General features: G+C 40.7%; 2 protein-coding genes across 2 annotated transcripts; both read left to right on the forward strand.

Moving 5' to 3' along the window:
• The first annotated feature begins 79 nt into the window (after nucleotides 1–79).
• On the forward strand, nucleotides 80–9,903 carry LOC116733381 (E3 ubiquitin-protein ligase TRIM39-like). Its single transcript, XM_032584211.1, has 8 exons — nucleotides 80–671; nucleotides 2,014–2,605; nucleotides 3,145–3,240; nucleotides 3,855–4,088; nucleotides 4,292–4,442; nucleotides 7,813–7,839; nucleotides 8,292–8,467; nucleotides 8,548–9,903. Exons 2-8 carry the CDS (start codon nucleotides 2,036–2,038, stop codon nucleotides 8,917–8,919), a joined length of 1,626 nt encoding a protein of 541 aa, XP_032440102.1. The 5' UTR covers nucleotides 80–671; nucleotides 2,014–2,035; the 3' UTR covers nucleotides 8,920–9,903.
• A 936-nt stretch (nucleotides 9,904–10,839) lies between these two features.
• vbp1 (von Hippel-Lindau binding protein 1) lies at nucleotides 10,840–16,493 on the forward strand. The gene is made up of 6 exons (XM_032584220.1): nucleotides 10,840–10,975; nucleotides 12,483–12,607; nucleotides 13,539–13,605; nucleotides 14,668–14,766; nucleotides 14,881–15,019; nucleotides 16,062–16,493. The coding sequence occupies exons 1-6, from the start codon at nucleotides 10,895–10,897 to the stop codon at nucleotides 16,136–16,138; spliced, it is 588 nt and encodes a 195-aa protein (XP_032440111.1). The 5' UTR covers nucleotides 10,840–10,894; the 3' UTR covers nucleotides 16,139–16,493.
• Nucleotides 16,494–17,945: the final 1,452 nt, after the last annotated feature.

The following is a 17,945-nucleotide window of genomic DNA, read 5'->3' on the forward strand; positions in this document are numbered from 1 at the left end:
GTGTGTGTGTGTGTGTGAAAGCTTCCAGCATGTTGACATGACTCTTATATGAACCTGAACGTGTCCGTTATGTAACTAGGTGAGCCTCTGGAGCAGGGGTGCCCAAAGTCGGTCCTCGAGGGCCGGCATCCTGCATGTTTTAGTTCTCTCCCTGGCTTAACGCGCCTGGATCCGATGATGGCTCGTTAGAAGGCCTAAGAAGAGCATTGACCTGCTGAGAAGGTTGTTACTACCACCAGGGAGAGAACTAAAACGTGCAGGATGACGGCCCTCGAGGACCGACTTTGGGCCCTCCTCATACCTGTGTGCTGTCCAGAGCGGGTACTTCAGGTGTGTGCTCCAAGTGGAAAATGTTAACCATTGACCAGGCCACCACACCCTGGAGACAAACAAACTCTGTCCCTGTGTGAGAGCTACTATTAACTATTACTATCATTACATAAATACAGACGTGCTCATAAAAGGTTGCCGAACACAAGTCAGCTATTTAATGTTGCTACGGTAACTAATTGTTGGTTGAGCTGTGAATTGTGATTTTAAGATTAGGCAGATCCAGCGAGTCGGGAAGGTAGAAGGGGGAGGGTTTTGGTTTATGAGTAACTGTGCTCCATGTGCCAAAGGAATCACCTGCCCTGCTGTCAGAGGCGACAAGACTGCTTCATCTGAGAAGGGTGAGTACAGATCATCTGCTGATTTAACCTAAAAGTTCAAAGTGTGTTTAGAAATGTGAAGCAATACGGCTGGGTTAATTGGTGAGAGTCTGTTCCAGACATAATGGGGCTTTATCTTCAGCACTTCTGACTTTTTTCTGGTCCATCGTGGAGAAGCTAGAGCTGACCCAAACAGCAAACACTTCCATCTGTCTACCTTTCAACCCTCACCTTTGGTCATGGGATATGGATCATGATCAAAAAGAGCAACAGGGAGGATGAGGAGGTTCAGTTGTCCCTCCGCATCAAAAGGGGAGGGGAGCATGTTGGGCTATTTGACACCTTTCTTTAAAGGTTATGTCCCACTGGTAGGAGGTCTCAAGGCAGACCCACTATAAATCTCTTCTGGAGATATGTTTGGATCCTCCAGAATGAGCTGACACTCGTCAATGGAGAGGTGTCTCCTAGACATGCTAGCACCCTGACCTGATCTCAGATGGATGGGTGGATGTATAACCTACGGATCGATAGAATGAGTAGAAATGAAACAGAATCATTACTCCCACCACAGCCATAATCAATTCACAAAGAACTGTCAAAGAGAAACAAGGAAGCAATCTGGTAAACGTTGAAAGGGAAACGCTACACAGCCGAATCTTTCAAAGTCTCACTTTTGAAATTTTCAAAAGTTAAAAAACCTGTCTTTTTAAAGATTGAGAGTCCACTTTTTTTAAGCATGTAGAGCAACAGTGAACCCTGCAAAAAAAGAACAGTGGTGCAAAAGCAAGGTGGTGACAGCCTCATAAATTGTGTCTATCTGCCTCCATTAGGGCAAGCTTTCTTGACCTCTCTGAAAACTTTAATTTTGCAGCTGACGTCACTAGAGCCCTTCTGTACTTGGCAATGGGTTGAAACTTGTCCGAAACCACAAGTTTAAGACGGACAGATCGAGGTTTTTGCTAGAACATTACTGAGCTTCTCATAGATCGGTGGTCCTAGGTTACATTCCCCAGGAAAAACAATAAAACCAGTCTGTTTTTAAGGTTAGAACTTTTTGTATGAAGTAACAGTAGAGATTATCCATTGGGTTCTTTATGTGTATGCGCTGGTGTTATGTCAGGATTATTATTATATGACTATAGCCTCAGTAAAGACTGGGTGTGCCTGGTAGAATAACCCACATTCCAAGGACACTCATTATTGTTGACTGTGTGAAAAACTGAACGACAGGAAAGGCATATGTAACTTTGGCATATTTACATATTCACCGAAAGCTAACTATTGGTGAATGATTTTTTTTTTTAACTGCTGCCTCTTCCATCTTTTTTTTTTTAACCAAACTGTCTTATTTCTTGTCCAACAGATAAAGAGACACATAAGCTAAAATGTTCCCAGAGAAACAGCTCCAGTGCAGCATCTGTCAGCAGGTGTTGACTGACCCAGTGACCACTCCCTGTGGGCACAACTTCTGCCGAGTCTGCATCGGGCAGCTGTGGGACAGCAGTGACGTCTGCCAGTGCCCCGCCTGCAGCAAGACGTTCGCCTCCAGGCCTGAGATAAGCATCAACACGGCCTTCAAAGAGCTGACAGACGCTTTAAGGCAGATGATAGTCTACTCGTCAGCTTCACCCGTGTCTGCAGCCAAACCGGGCGAAGTCGTGTGTGACGTGTGCGCCGCCACCTCCCTGCAGGTGAGGGCCCACAAGTCGTGCCTGGTGTGTCTGACGTCGTACTGCGAGGCCCACCTGGAGCCGCACCGGACCGTGGCCACCCTGAAGCTGCACAAGCTGATGGAGCCGGTGGCGAACCTGCAGGACAGGATGTGCAAGAAGCACGAGCGGCTGCTGGAGATGTTCTGCAGGACGGAGCAGATGTGCGTCTGCCAGTTCTGCACCGAGACGGAGCACAAAGACCACCAGCCGGTGACAATGGAGGACGAGAGCAAGGAGAGGAAGGTAACGGGAGATGGTGACTAGTGTAAGATGTACTTTGAAGGCCGGAAATGATGGGATCGTAATGTAATGTTCTTACATGTGTTATTCATGAAATGACCCAAACTGAACATAGCATATCAAGTAATCTATCAACACAACATAAGCTAAAAATGCAACTCTATCATGTTAAAGAAGGCTGTACCATTATTTGTGGTCTGATTAATGTGGGGCGATGGTGGCGGCAGTGGCAGGAGTTCATCCTGTAATCGGTAGGTTGCCGGTTCGACTCCTCAATCCATATGTCTCCGTCATTGTGTCTTTAGGCAAGACACTTACCTGCTGGTGATGGACAAAGGCCAGCTGTGGCTACTGTCCATCATCAGCGTGTGAATGACTGAATGTGCTGTGAAGCGCTTTGGGTCTTCTAGACTTGATAAAGCGCCGTTCAAGTACCGTCCGTTTACCGTTTACCATCAGTTTGTAACTCAGTGATGCACAGACTGCCAACCCAGCCCATCTTTTAAATAAATAAACCAAATAAATATGTTCTGTCCATTTAGGTCCACATGCAGCAAACGCAGGCAGATTTTCAGCAGATGATCCAGGAGCGGCAAAAGAAGATTGAGGAGATAAAAACCTGTCTGAAGCTGAGCGCAGTAAGTGACGATGGAGAGAGCAAACCTCGGCCTCTAACTGAAATGAGGATCCATTGACATTTTATGCAATTTGACAAAAGGTTTTGTGAAGTGCTGGTCTTTTTTTTTTTATTTTTACCTTTGTAGTTTTAGTCACATCATGCCTGACTTTTTCGAATACAAAATGGCGTCATTGGCTGCTGGTTATTGTCCCCGGGCCTTTTTGACCCCGTTATAAACCGGTCAAATTGAGATAGCCACTGCGCAACGTTTTGTACTGACCATCTGTCACTTTATTGTGGAAAGTGGGACTGTTCATGATTTGCATTAAAGATATATAGAATATAACTTCAAATACTGGGGCGTAATTGGGTGCAACACAGTTTTGCTTACAGGTATGAGATGGAAGAATAAAGGAGCAAAATGACAACATGTAGGTACAAAAGATATGAATTAACCAAAAATAAGTCTTGTGTTAAACAAAACCCTGCTCTAAACACACATTACATTGCATCTTGGTGTTTTCCTTTAGCAGAAATTATATTTATTTCGTCACTGGAAACTTGTCCAAAATCAAAACTTATATCTCACTTAATTTCTTTGAATCAAGTGCTAACATGTTTGGTGCTTTCCAGTTGAGCGCTGAGAAGGAGAGGAAGGCGAGTGACAGTCTCTTCGCGTCCCTGATTAACTCGACGAAGGAGAGACAGGCCGAAGCTGATGCAGAAATTGAGGAAAGGCAGAGAGCGGAAGAGAAGAGGGCAGAGGAGCTCATCGGTGACCTTCAGCAGGAAATCGCTGAGCTGCAGAGGAGAAACGCTGAGCTAAACCAGCTGGAAAACACGGATGACCACCTGCACCTCCTGCAGGTCAGCATCAACCTCAGATTGTGGTGATGTGAAGCAGATTTTTAGAAACTGGATATAAAAAAAAAAAAAACTGTGCTGGCTAATGTGATTGTCGTCTGAAGCAGGTTTGCTACTGTAGAAACAGTCAGGAGAAAAGCACAGCATTTTGGCAATCATTTTTGATTAATGTACAAATTGTATTCTTTTTTTTTTACCCTCGTCAGAGACTGCCCTCGCTTGTGTCACCTCCACCTACCAACAGGGAGTGGACAGAAACCAGGATCTACCCTGAACTTTGCGTTGGAACGGTGAGGAGAGCGCTTTCCAGACTGGATAACACTGTGAGGAAAGACCTGGATGTCTTGAAGAAAGAAGGTAAAAAGGAAAAGAGTTTCAACGTAATTTAGGATGACAGTTTACGCAAAAGCTTAAAAGTCCTTGTGTTATACAGAGCTGAAGTTGGTTTCTGATGGGCCGGATGACTAAAGGGCAATTCCATCTAATTTGTTACGACTTTAAATATTTTTAATTAGCTTCAGTTTAAAAACTTCAATCCACATATAAATGCAGGGTTGGCAGTTTGCTCTGAAGCACAAGCTTCAGATTATTTAGGCTCTTTAGGCTCTTGCCTTGTTAGATGTAATTATGAGACACTGGCGCTATTTGCCCATAGCTGGGACAGTGGTTGACGGGTCCACACACTGTGCACCTCATCTCTGGGGCCCACTGTTGCTCCGAGACCCCTTGCAGTTTGGCCTGGGACTGTTAATGTACCCAGTTTCCATGTGTGGCCACGAGGAGGCACTGCAGAGGCCTTTGGGGTGGAGAGGCTAATCACTGGCAAGAGGAGAATCACACACCCTGCTCCTCTTTTCAGCCCACATCAAGGGACTAGCCAGTTGCAGTAGCTGGACGCAGAAAGTTGCACTATAGCAACTTTCTGCAATTCCAGGAAGAATCTCTAAGCTACTGCAAGAGACGCTTCACACTCACCTGGTGTACACTCACATGTACACCAACACACACACATATATGATTTGTTTTTTTTGTTTTTTTTAGTTAGGAGGAATGGGGTGTTTATTTGCTGTTTGGAATTTGTTGCAATGTTTCTTGTTTGCTTTTTTGTTTATTTTTTTCCTTTCAGCTATTGTGGGGGGCAGTTTTGGGTGATTTGCACTCAAACTCATTTTTTGGGGGGGTATAGGTGGTTGGGCGTTTTCTTAATCTTAATACATACATTTTTTTGTTTGTGTTTTGTGGTGGGTGAAGGGATGGATGGGGTTGGCTTTTTATAAAATGTTTCAGACTCTATTTATATATATATATATATAACTTATGTTTTTGGGAATGTGTAGGAAACCGGAGCACCCGGCGAAAACTGACACTAACGAAGGAACAACCAAATCTCACAGAAAGAGGCGCCCGGTTAAAAACTGTGACCACTTTTCTGTGAAGATCCAGCGCTGTCCATTAAATTAGTCTAAAATCTAAGTGGAGGTTTTGTAAATTGCTCAGGGTTCAGGATCTGGACTTTCCCTTTCCTCTGAAAGAGTTTCCACACAGAAGTCTGTCACTTCCATGGGTTTAAAATCAAGAATGCCTGCATCTCTCTGCATCACCTCTATAAAGTCATTCAGCTCCTCAGGAGATGCATCAGGTATCTCAAAATCCTTTGACAGGATTTCCTCTAAGAGACGGTCCAGATCCATGGATGCCAGGTCAGAGATGTTATTTACAGTGGTAGTCTCTTTCTCATTTGGTTCTTGACACTTTGCCACTTTCCTTCTTCGAGGTCCTACTTCCTCTCTGTCTCTGAGCTCCGTTTTCAGATTTTCCAGCTCTGTTTGGTAATTAAGCTCACAGGTGGAATACATTTGCTGGAGGGCACTGAGTTGTTTTTGGAGATTGTCTTTCTCTGCTCCAAGTTCATTGATAATCTTTAGGTCCCTCATCGTTTTCTGTGACAGAGCTTTTATCTCTTTATCTGCGCCCTCCTTAAATATTTGTGCTTCCTCTCTCAGAGCAGAAACGTCCCTTTCATATGTAGCCTTAAGATCCTGGAAAGAAACCTTAATCTCCTCCAGCTCGCTTTGGAAATGTTTTCTTGCCTCTTCGGATTCCTGCTGCAGGAAAGTGAACTCTTGTCCCATTCTCTGAATCAGCTTGTCCTTTTCTGCTCTGAGTTCCTTGATAAGCTCAAGATCATTTTTTGCTCTTCTCAAATGAGCTTCGTTCTCATGGTTCATCTCATGCTGATAACCGCCGGCTTCCTGTCTCAGTGCAGAAACATCTGTAACATTTTCAAAGAGCTTTCGGGCCTGCTTGAGTTTTTCTTCATAAAACATCTCCGCGTCGACCTGCAGCTTCCCCTCACGAACGTCGGCTTCATATTTTGATGGAAGCTCCTCGTAGCGAGTCTTCACTTGGTCCAGCTCTTCTTGGAAGGCGTCACATTTTTCTTTCCCTGCCCGGATCTGTGACATAAATTCTTCCTCGTTGACAACATGTGCAACCTTCAGTTGCTCCAAGTCCTCCTGCAGCTGCTTTTTCTTCTTGTGTCTTATTTCGCTGATGACCTTGGAAGTGACAACAGCGGGGCTGAGAGTCTCTGGATCGGTAAACTTTTCTGCTGCCAGTAGTTTTTTCCTCATCTCTTTGCCCTTGTTGATGAAAATCTCCTTGAGATTTTTCTGCTTCTGCAACTCAGTTTGTGTATTGTCCAGCTCTCTTTGCAAGGAAGCTACCTTTTGGTTCTCCTCCAGCCGCCTCGCTCTCTCCGTTTCCACGAGAGACCTAAGTCTCTGGACCTCAAGCCAGCCTTGGTGATTGGGTACAGCTCCCCAACGCCTTCTTATCGCACTGTTGACATAAAGTGGCCTTTGATAGGACATGCTGGACCAAACAATGTTTATTCCAATTAAGTCTTGATCAACGTTCAACGTACGTCTGAACTGGTCAGTGGTGTGGCAAGCAATGACAAGAAGGGAAACGTTTGTTACATATAAAGAACAGTGACGATGACGTCACAAATGACTGTTGTCATCATGACATCATAGAATTTGATGAAGGAGTGAGGAGTTGGGATGTTGATGTGTGAGAACTCTACCTCACTCGTTAACCAACAGGCGTCATGGCAACATGGCAATTTAATAGATGTTGGCCTTCTTATTTATATTTTTTAAAAATCCCTTTAAAATTATTTTTTTTACTTCTAGAAGATAAATAATATATCATTCATTTAACATTTACATTTTCTAATTTAATAACCACTGACTATCAATGTACATTCGGTTTTGCCAAAACATTTGGGTGTCACATCATATTTCTACCCCAGGAAAAGAGGATTTTATGGATTACTAATAAAGAGCTCTTTTAACACTCTGATTACCTGAAAAGGTCAAATAATTAATTTCTTGATTTATTTGTATATATCTGTATTGTATTTGTATTTATTTGCATTTTAATTGGGATTGATAATGATTTATCTAAGGCTTTCTTTATACACATTTTTATTAGAAGTGCCAGTAAATGTTCTTGGTTAGTATCATACCAAAAACAAAAAAAAAGGTTTTCTCATGTTTTTCTAAAAAAGTTGTTAAACTTTGTAATGGCAAAAAATAAAAATTAAAATAATTGTTACATTGCTACATTTCAATCGTTTTGATGTACATACACAATTTAATTGTCTTCTTCTGATTTTTAAAAAAGTATTTAATAAACTTTTTTTTATTTCTCTTTTTCACAGAGATGAGGAGGATGCAAAAATATGCAGGTATGAACACAATTTACACTTACATTAAACTTTTTACTTTACCCTTTCAATTATATTTAAAAAAACTGTTTTTTCTATTAATCTTATTATTGAATCCCAAAAAGACTTGCCTTTTCTTCCTTATATCCTAGCATATTGGTATGTCTCTTGCTCATTGCTAGAAATTACCCATTGCACTTTTTTTTCTTGAAGGCCTCCAATTAAATGTTTTAAGTTACCTCGTGCCTCTGAGCTTGTTTTTTACCTGATTTTAAAGACCAGGTGAACAACAGATTAGGACAGAAGAACATGCACTGGAATTTTAAATAGTAGTCTCTCTCGTAGGTTTTACCATAGAGTCAGATTCCTTCAGGTAACCTGTGATACGGATGACTGTGATGATAAACGTTGGGTGTACTGATTGTAAGGAGGTGGCAGTTGGAGACGATAAGTTTTGACCCGTGTGTCCACAGTGGATGTGGTGTTGGACCCAGACACGGCCCATCCAAACATCGTCCTGTCCTCTGACGGAAAGCAGGCGGGCCGAGGCGAGCTGCTGCACCTTGTCCCCGACATTCCCCAACGCTTTGACCCGGTTATCTGCGTTCTGAGCAAGAAAGGCTTCCGGTCTGGGAGGTTCTACTTTCAGGTAGATCGGTTCGATCAACCGAAAGCGACGCCGGGCCCGTGATGACACAGCAATGCTCAAAAACGTGTTCTGTCAACTAGGTTGCAGTTGGAAAGAAGACCTTCTGGGACCTGGGTGTGGTCAAAGAGTCCGTCAACAGGAAGGGTATGATCACCTCCACCCCGGACAACGGCTACTGGACGGTGCGTTTAAGGAACGCCAGTGAGTACCGGGCCCTGGACTCCCCCTCCATCCTGCTTCAACTCCGTAAGAGTCCCAAGACCATCGGAGTGTTCACAGATTACGAAGAAGGGACGGTTTCGTTCTTTGACGTGGATGACAGATCGCACATCTACACCTTCACCGGGTGTTTGTTCTCGGAGAGGATCTTCCCTTTCTTCAGCCCAGGAGTTTTTGACCACGGGAAAAATACAGAGCCGCTGATTATCACAGCTGTCAGTCAGGAAACTTGAAAAGAAACCTTTAATTGAGTTAGGTAGCATGTTTTGTACACAACAGAGCAGTTTTCTTTCGTCTATTCTACTTAATATAAGTTGTTTATAGAATATGAAGGTGTTCATTTTGGATCAAATGAGAAGCAAAACCAATCTGGTTTAAGAGTCCAATTTCAGAGACGGCTACTAGTGTAACAGAAACCTGACCAATCTCGGGTTGGTGTGACATTTCTGCTTCCAAACTGCAAAGTTTATGCTGACACATACACTAACAAACAAAACTGTGTTAAAAACAAGTTTATTATTGGAACGTTATTGATCTCTTCATCAATCCGACAGTTCTCCCTGTGGATGCAAACAGTGACCAGCAGAGATGACCGATTAAACAATGACTTAGTAAAATGATGAATGACATGAACCAATAATGCTGATATCCTTCATTTATTTTTACGACATCATCATTGACCCAGGAACCTTTTTTCACTCAAATGTTCTACGTTTAAATACGCCTTGTGCTTCAAGGGGCACACCGCCTTCGTCAATTATGAAGGCAATTAAAATGCAGGGATTATGACTCGAAAGTTCTGAGATAGTCTTAGCCACTCAAGAGTGTAAAAACTTACAAAGTTTTAGTTGCATTTCCTTTACAATAATTGTCTGGGGCACCAATAACTGCGGCCTCATTGATTACGCTACACAAAACCCGAATTCAAAATACAAATCATCTTGTAAATGTTCTGTATTGTGTCCATTTTGTAGGCGCTCGTTTTCTACATAAAGTGTGAAGTTGACTATTTCACACATGTGGAGGAGAGGACTGGATATGAGAGACTTTAGACCTGCATCACTTGGAGTATTTTAGCATTTTTATAAAGGGTGGACGCGCAGGTTGATGAACAGCATGTGACTCTATAGTTTTCCACAGATGATGTGAATTTCTCTGAATCAATATTGGATGGGAAATTGTAATAATTTATGTAATGAAGTGCTTCTAAAACATGAGTGGTTTGCAGTTGTGTTTGATTTATCTGGTAGAGGTTATTTCTCATTTGTTTCAACCATGAGAAACAAATCTTTATGGATAAAATGAGCAATTACTTTGTTTTTGTAATTACTCATGTTGTAATTACTATAAAATGAGTGTATACTACGTTGTTTTTTTCTTAAGATATACTTGACAACATTTTTGCATTTACAAAACTCGTAATTTCTCAGGTTCAGTAAAACATTGGTATTAAAATATTTAATGTACAGTTTTCTAATATTTTTTTATAGCTAATTTAGAAGATAACGTACACATTTTATAAACTCGCTTTCAGACATTTGATCAGCAGCAGTCCCAGAAAATGCAGGAGGAAACGACTAACAAGTGCAACAGCGCTTCCTTGTGGACAGAAGGAGAAACTTCTTAAAGATGTAAGATGGGAAGAGCGGAATTTGTCTTCAAGCCTTTCTTTCACTTTCCACGGTGATCAATTCCCGGCATGATGCATTACTGTATAAAGGTATAAAAATACAATAACAACCTGTTGCCACTTTAATTTAGTCATTATTTTTGTTACTTTTATAGCTTTTTTTAATAATTACGTGAGAAACAAATAGACGCAGATACTTTTTGCTGTATCTTGTCTGTCAGTTAATAAGTTATGTAAATAGTTATGACGTATATATATGTCTAAGTTTATTTGTACCGATTATGAATAAATTAACTTTATTTCTAGAATAGTAATGCAAATTATGGGACCACCAGAACTTATGATGCCAAGTACATTAAGTTAGCATTTACTACGGAGCAAATTAAACATCCATTAATGTTGTAGCCAATATGACGCATTCTCTGTTTAAATAAATGTCCAAATAAATGTCAAACTCTGGAAACGTTCAGTCTGTCTTTGGGTGCAGTTTCAACATGCGACCGCAAGAGGCAGTCGAGTCCCCTGGTCTTCAGGCGTCTTGTACGCATGCGTAAGGGAGGAAGCGACTTCTCTTCAACATGGCGGCGACCATAGACAACAGCAATGCCGTACAGGCGACAAAGAAAAAGCACCTCGGGATCCCCGAAGCGGTGTTTGTGGTGCGTAAAGCCGAACCTTTTTCACTGCGCCGCTTGCGTGCAGTACCGTTGAATGTGTTTCTGCCCGTCCCTGACGTACAGGGGGCGATATAGCGGCTCAGAACCTGCTAGCTAACTAGCAGCACTGGAGCTGACAGTGAGTTGATGATCCCGCTGTGTGTGCAGGATGGGCGGCTACTTGCTTCCATCTATGGTCATTACTGGTTGAGTGATTTGGGCTTTTTCTGTCTTCGGTCACTCCTGATTTATTTTACGGGCTTTTATGTTTTTCAGCTGGTCTCTGTAACTTGGTGTAGGTTTAGTGTCATTAACAGGCCTCAGTTTCCCACTTTGAGGTTTTGCATAAAGCATTAACTGATATACCTTAGCTTCTAATATAAATAATGATTGTGTCTGAAAGACTTCCGCATAATTAAATTAAGGTAGTAAAAGATTTAATACGCCACTACATAATGGTTAATGTTTTTTTAAAATCTCTCTCAAAATTCACTTTGTCACACTTGTTTAGCATGAAATGATATTGCACAAAAAACCGCTACGTTTTTGCAATATATTGCAAGTTTTCAGAGCTGGTGAGTTATAATTTGTCTTTGAAAGAATATGTTGACATCTTTGTAGTTGTTTAATTTGTAGAAATACATTTTACACACCACCTGAAGGATGTTACTGCTTTTATTGTGGCACCCCAATGTTAGAAACATTACGACAGTTATTTTTAAGCATTGCAATAAATCAAAACATTTTTTTTTTGTCATGGCAAAAAACATCACAATCCTAATTATCTCGGGTCCATTATGTGTGCCAGTCGTTGGCACGAAAAGCAAGAATCGGAGTCTGTGGCATGCATCCTTAAACAGTCCAAATTAAGGCCTTAAAGTGTCTGAAATTTATTTTAAAAATGTCAATTGGCCTTAAATTCGTTAATCACAGGTCTTAAATTATGTTGTGTCAAGACCATTTTCTCGTATATTCTACAGAGTTTATTCCCTCTGTCAGGCAAATGCCGACGTCTTCATTCCGTTTTGTGACTTGGAAGTGGTTGAGGCTACCGCTAACTAGCTGCTAGCATACCCCTGCTTGAAAACTAGCAAGATTTTTTTGCGTTCATCTAAATCAGACATTTATCGCTGGTTACCTGGAGAATGTAAATCTTTGCCACCGGCTCACTTCTGTTGCCAACCCATACGATGTTGCATGCATTCTGTTGGCACTACTGTACTACCATACGAAATATGTACTTTTCTTTTGCGCGTTTCTGTCGTGATGCAGGACTTAAATTTAATTCACAAGGGTTTTAGAAAGCCTTAAATTAGACTCTGTGAGACCTGCAGAAACTTTGTAAAATATTTATTTCCACTACAAATTCAGCTGGAGTCTGTATGCTGAGCAGCAGCACTTTGGTTTTGACCATTGTGAGAAGATGGTCAGTCTGCCTCTGTAGGAAATCCTACTATCATTCGTAAGAGATCATCTGCTAACTCTAGTTCGTTCATCATCTGTTTCACAGGAGGACGTCGACTCGTTCATGAAGCAGCCCGGCAACGAGACGGCAGACTCGGCGCTCAGGAGGCTGGACGAACAGTACCAGAAATACAAATACATGGAACTCAACCTGTCTCAGAAGAAACTCCGGTAACATGAAAAAAAATAAAATAACTCTAAAAAGTTCACGTATTTAAACACCGGCTTCAATGCTGGTGCTTGAAGTCCTTGAAAATGCTCAGGTGTTTTCAAGGTTTGGAAAGTGCTTGATTTCTGTAAAAAAAAAAAAGTCCTTGAAAGTGCTTGATGTTCAAACTGCCCAGCAATAAAGTGTAATCCAACGCTTGATTAAAAGCTTAAATTTGAAAAGCGTTATCTACAGTTGAAACCAGACATTTAACGATGATATAACACACACACACACATTTTTATCTCACTGTCTGAAGTTGAATCAGACCAAACTTCTCATGTTTTAGGGTCAGTTGGAATTCCCAAAATAATTTCTATTTGGTCATTCCCAGAAAACTTAGCAAGGACATTTTTTTTTTTGTAACTTTCTCAGACCAATCTGTAAGAGTCTGTGCCTGTAACAGAAACATTACAAAACATAAAATTTTGCTATATTTTAGTTTATTTTGTCCCTGCTGCAGAATGTAGAATAATACTTCTAAATGATATATATTGTTATTATATAATACGGTATATATTAGTGAATTGAAGCTGTTTTCTTTAGTACATTTGTATTTTTACCTCTAATGTGTGGTGCTGGAAAAGTAAAAAAAAAAAACAAAAAAACCTTACCTCGAAAATGTTTGAAAAGTTCTTGAAATTCCCTGTAATACAAACCCTGTAAATAAACAGTTTACTAAAGTTCACCACACTAACACAGAATATGCAGCTTTTTATTTGTATAACTTCATCATTTGCCTCTTATTAATATGAGCTCATATCTTTGATGTTTTGTTGGAAGCCATGCGGTTTCCTTTCATTTCTTAACCAGTTTCAGACGTTTGCCAGATACTTTGTAACCAAACAGTTGGTGCTGTAACGTGACGGTTTCTTGTTCTCTCTGCTCACGTAGGTTGAAAAACCAGATCCCACAGATCACCCAGACGCTAGAAATCCTCCGACACATGCAGAAGAAAAAGGTGGGTAATGTTTCTTCTGCTTTTTTTTCCCAGCTTAATCTGCTTAAAGAAACCTCAGTGTGTAATCTGTTGCTTCATTCTTTTATAATGATGTTATTATGTGAGAAGCAACAAGTGGAACATGAGCGTTCCTGCTTGTTCTGGCTCCTACCGAGTCTTGGAAAATTCTAGAATTTGATCACGTTCGGGAAAATAAATAGTCACGTCTCTAGACTTTGTTGGATTATCTATTTTCTAAAAGTCGTATGTGTTTGTCTGTCCCTTTGTCCATCTTCCTGTCCATCTGGACTCTTGTTTGTTCATCAGTCTTTGTCCTTTGTCTTGTCTAGTCTTCCATGTTGCTACATTTTCAGAGGGAACTTTTTGTATTTCTGCTTTCACGGCCCAGAAGAGGCTCAGAGAATCGCAGAGAAACTAAAACAAAAACGAAACAAAAAAAAAACAATACTTGCTCCTCAGTGGAAATATTAGAGGCCACAGCTGCAACTATCGCTTATTTTCACTGTAGGGCTGATTTGGTGATTATTTCTTTAGGTCAAACGAGTACGAAATAGATAACTAAAGGTGTTAATGATTAATCAGTAATACCGATTAATCATTAACTCCAGTCAACGATTAATCGAGCTAGTTTGTTGACAATTATTTCGACAATCAGGTCATCTCCTTCTCTGTTTCTATGCCTTTTTTGCTATCACCATAGCTGCTGGCTCTTGATTGCCTCATTGTCAGGTTTGAAATCTGTCTGTAAATGTTTGGTGACCTTTAGGACAGCAGGTGAGGCAATAAGGCCATTGAAGATGTGGTTCAACATGAATGTGACAGTACAGCCGCAGTTTTTTGTCCTGTTTTTTCTTTTCTTCTTCTTATGTTCTCTTTTTCTTATTCTCCACTCATGTCACGTGATGTAGCAGCGCGATGTACAATTCTATGCTCTTTGGTTGGTGAAAATACAAAACAAATAAAACTGTGTTTAAGAATACATATGCCATCGATTCGTCGTGCTTAATCTGGTTAGTCGCTTCACCTCTATCAGAGCCCTGTTGAATTTAAGTTTCTCTTCAGGAAACCACGGAGCCCATGGAAACACACTTCCTGCTGGCCGACAACGTTTACTGCAAGGCCTCCGTGCCGCCCACTGACAAAGTTTGCCTATGGTTAGGGGTGAGCATGGGCTTTCGGTTTGATTTAAATTACATTTTTCCTCCCTTTGAAACTCAATTAACTGGATCACTGATTATGTCTTATGATGATTTCTCCAACGCTTCTCCTCAAAAGGCCAACGTCATGTTAGAATACAACATCGACGAAGCCCAGGCTCTCCTAGAGAAGAACCTGTCCACGGCGTCTCGCAACCTGGAGACGCTCGAGGAAGACCTGGACTACCTGAGAGACCAGGGCACCACCACCGAAGTCAGTATCCTTTAAAAAATAACAAGAAAAACAAAGCCATCCGTCATGACTGAGCTATACCAAGGTTGGGCCACTAGATGTCACCTTTTGTGCAGAAGCATATTCTAATTACTCAGTTTGTTGAAATGCAGGGGGGCTTTAGTTCTGTACACAATGTGCAACGTGTAGTATTTTTTTAGCAAGTGAACAGAGGTGGGTAGAGAATCCAAGCAAGAGTAGCACTACTTCAATATATTTTTACTCACGTAAAGTAAAAAGTAGCTTTCTAAGAAATGACTCAAGTAAGAGTAAAAACGTATTTGGTAAAAAGTCAACTGAAGTAACTGATCAAATTATCAGTCATTTAATATTTAACAATCACACAATCAGACGGACTAATATATAAAGTTAAGTGAACATTTTGGTATTTTAAGGACCAAAATAACTATGATTCATATAAGTAGCAAAAAAAATATGAAAGAAAATTTGTCCAAATCAGTTTGTTTCAATTAAAAACTTCTGAAACTTTTAACAAAACACTGCAGGCCTGTGTCTGGTGAACTGTTGGTTCCAACATGTTGGTTCTTCATTCAGTGGGTAGAGAATCCAGAACGTTTACTGAAGAGTAGCGATACGTCATAAGAACATCGCTCAAGTAAAACTCAGCGTAGTACTTAGAAATACTTCTAAAAGTACATTTTCTCAAAAATGTTACGCAAGTAAATGTAATTGCATAAAGGTAGCTAGTTATTGCACAACTCTGGGATTACCAAATTTCTGGCTTTACAGGGGAGAAGAACAACATGTATGGTGTCGATAGTCAAATGAACATTTCCCAGTAGGCAGATGTTCTCCCTTTGGACTGGAAGTATAGACTTTGTGTACTAAATCTATATACAAATTGCTTCTTTTTTTTGTCTTGAAATTAATTAATGTTTTTTCTATGATGATGAAGATAATCTAGTTATTAGGGTTGCACCTGGGACATGTTTTGAATTAAACACAAGCTACCTCTCAGTAGCCCTCCGTATTTTTGGCGTTTCATCTTGACTCGTCGCTCCCTTCAGACATGGCGCGAGTCTACAACTGGGATGTAAAGAGGAGGAGCAAAGAAAACCTCCTGAAATCCGCAGCCAAGTCTTAATTAAACAGAACAGTGTCTATGTTCCCCCCCTCTGCTAACTTCCTCCTTAGTCATTAAAAGAAAAATAAACCCCGAGCTGAAGTCATGCGTATGTTGACCCCTTTCTGACCGCCGGAGCTCGGCTCACGGAGGCCTCGTCTGAAACGTTACTGGAAGTTTGAAGCTGCTCCGGTCGAGCGTTTGTCATAGTTCAGTCTTTCCTCTTCGGCGTCTCCTCCGTCAAACCTCCACCACTACTGTTTTCTGTTGATTTTTCTTTCTTTTTTTACTTTTTAAAGTATTTTTTCAAGTAAAAACTAACGTCAACAAGGCAGTTTTGTATTCTTTTTATTGATTTAACTGTGTTCCGCTTTTTTTTAAAAAGTTATTATTATTATTATTTATGTCTTCCGGCAGATCAGAAATGAGGGTTTACTTACACCATCCTGTCCTCCATGGATTTTCCTCCTGTGTCTTCCACTAAAAACTTTCTCTCAGACGGCATCGACACGTACATCATTACACGGTTTCCGTTTCCTCCCATAGAGCCTGGCCAGTACGGCTCTCGGATAAACTGGTTTTGCCTTGTAAACTTCGGTTCCCACTTCCTGCGACTTGCAGGGTTTCACAGAGATCAGCAGGATTCCTCCGCCAGACCTGCCGCAGTTCTCCGTCCTCTGACCTTCCTCTCCATATTTCCTCCTTTTCTGTCTTCCTCCTCTTCTTGCCACTGTTCGTGTCTGTATTTATTTGTCTTCCACTGTATTCATTAAACAATGAATGAAGTAAAAAAAAAAAAAAGATCATTTAGGACAAGAGATGAGCCCTTGATTTGATGCTTTGCGTGTTACTTTTGATGTAAGCAAATGTCACAAAAACAGCTATAAGGGAAAAGACAAGAAGAAGGAAACTTAACTGGTGTGTTAATACAAAACCATGAAGGAAGACGTCAGCAATGACTTTAGAAAAGAAATTGCTGCTCATTTTCCAGCACACTTCAACTAATGGCTTTTGCTAACTTTGAAAACATTTTCGTGCTTTCCTTAAATTGATCTTTCCACAAAAATTCAAAAGTACTAATTTACTTGTTTTATAAACTTCCAGTACGATAAAAGTTCAACATCGGTGTTTTAAGTTGAAATGCAAATGTCTAGCTAGACATTAGCTAATCTGCTAGTAGCAGAGTTCGTTTTTAGGCTTAGCATTTTGCTAACTTTGGAAAAAGTTTTGCACGCTTAGTGTCTAAAAGTACATTTTAGAGCACAAATTAACTCGCCTGTTAAATTTTTAGCAGAATAAAGTTTGACATTCGTGCTGAAGTTTTGGTTAAGAGTTCAATATTAACGTCTTAATTAGACACTGGCTAATCTTCTAATAGCGGAGCTCATTTTTAATTTTAGCGATTTTGCGCTTTCCTTCAGCTAATTTTTACACGTTTTAAAACACATAACTTGCCTGTTTTGTAAATTTTCAATTGAATAAAATTAAACATCCTTGTTTAAGTTAAATTAGCCATTATATTCAAAGTGCCTTTGCCTGGCCAAAGAAATGCACTTGTGTTCATCTGAAAGTGTTTTTTTTTTTTTTGTTTGGATCCAACAAATCTTCGGATATTAACGTTGACATGGGTAGAGTTCTGCCCGAGCGGCGTCTTATAATAGCAGCATCATCACATGACCTTCTGATGCTGCGATTCATCACCGTGAACAGTTTCCAGTCCACCAGACACCCAGCTGCTCAGAGCACTTCCTGAAAGGAAGCTACTTCCTGGATGACGGCTTTAGCCGTTTTGTGGTTGCTTGGTTCACACACGGATTTGCATTTCTTG

This window comes from Xiphophorus hellerii, chromosome 14 (assembly GCF_003331165.1).
Source record: "Xiphophorus hellerii strain 12219 chromosome 14, Xiphophorus_hellerii-4.1, whole genome shotgun sequence".
In the NCBI taxonomy this organism is placed as follows: Eukaryota; Metazoa; Chordata; class Actinopteri; order Cyprinodontiformes; family Poeciliidae; genus Xiphophorus; species Xiphophorus hellerii.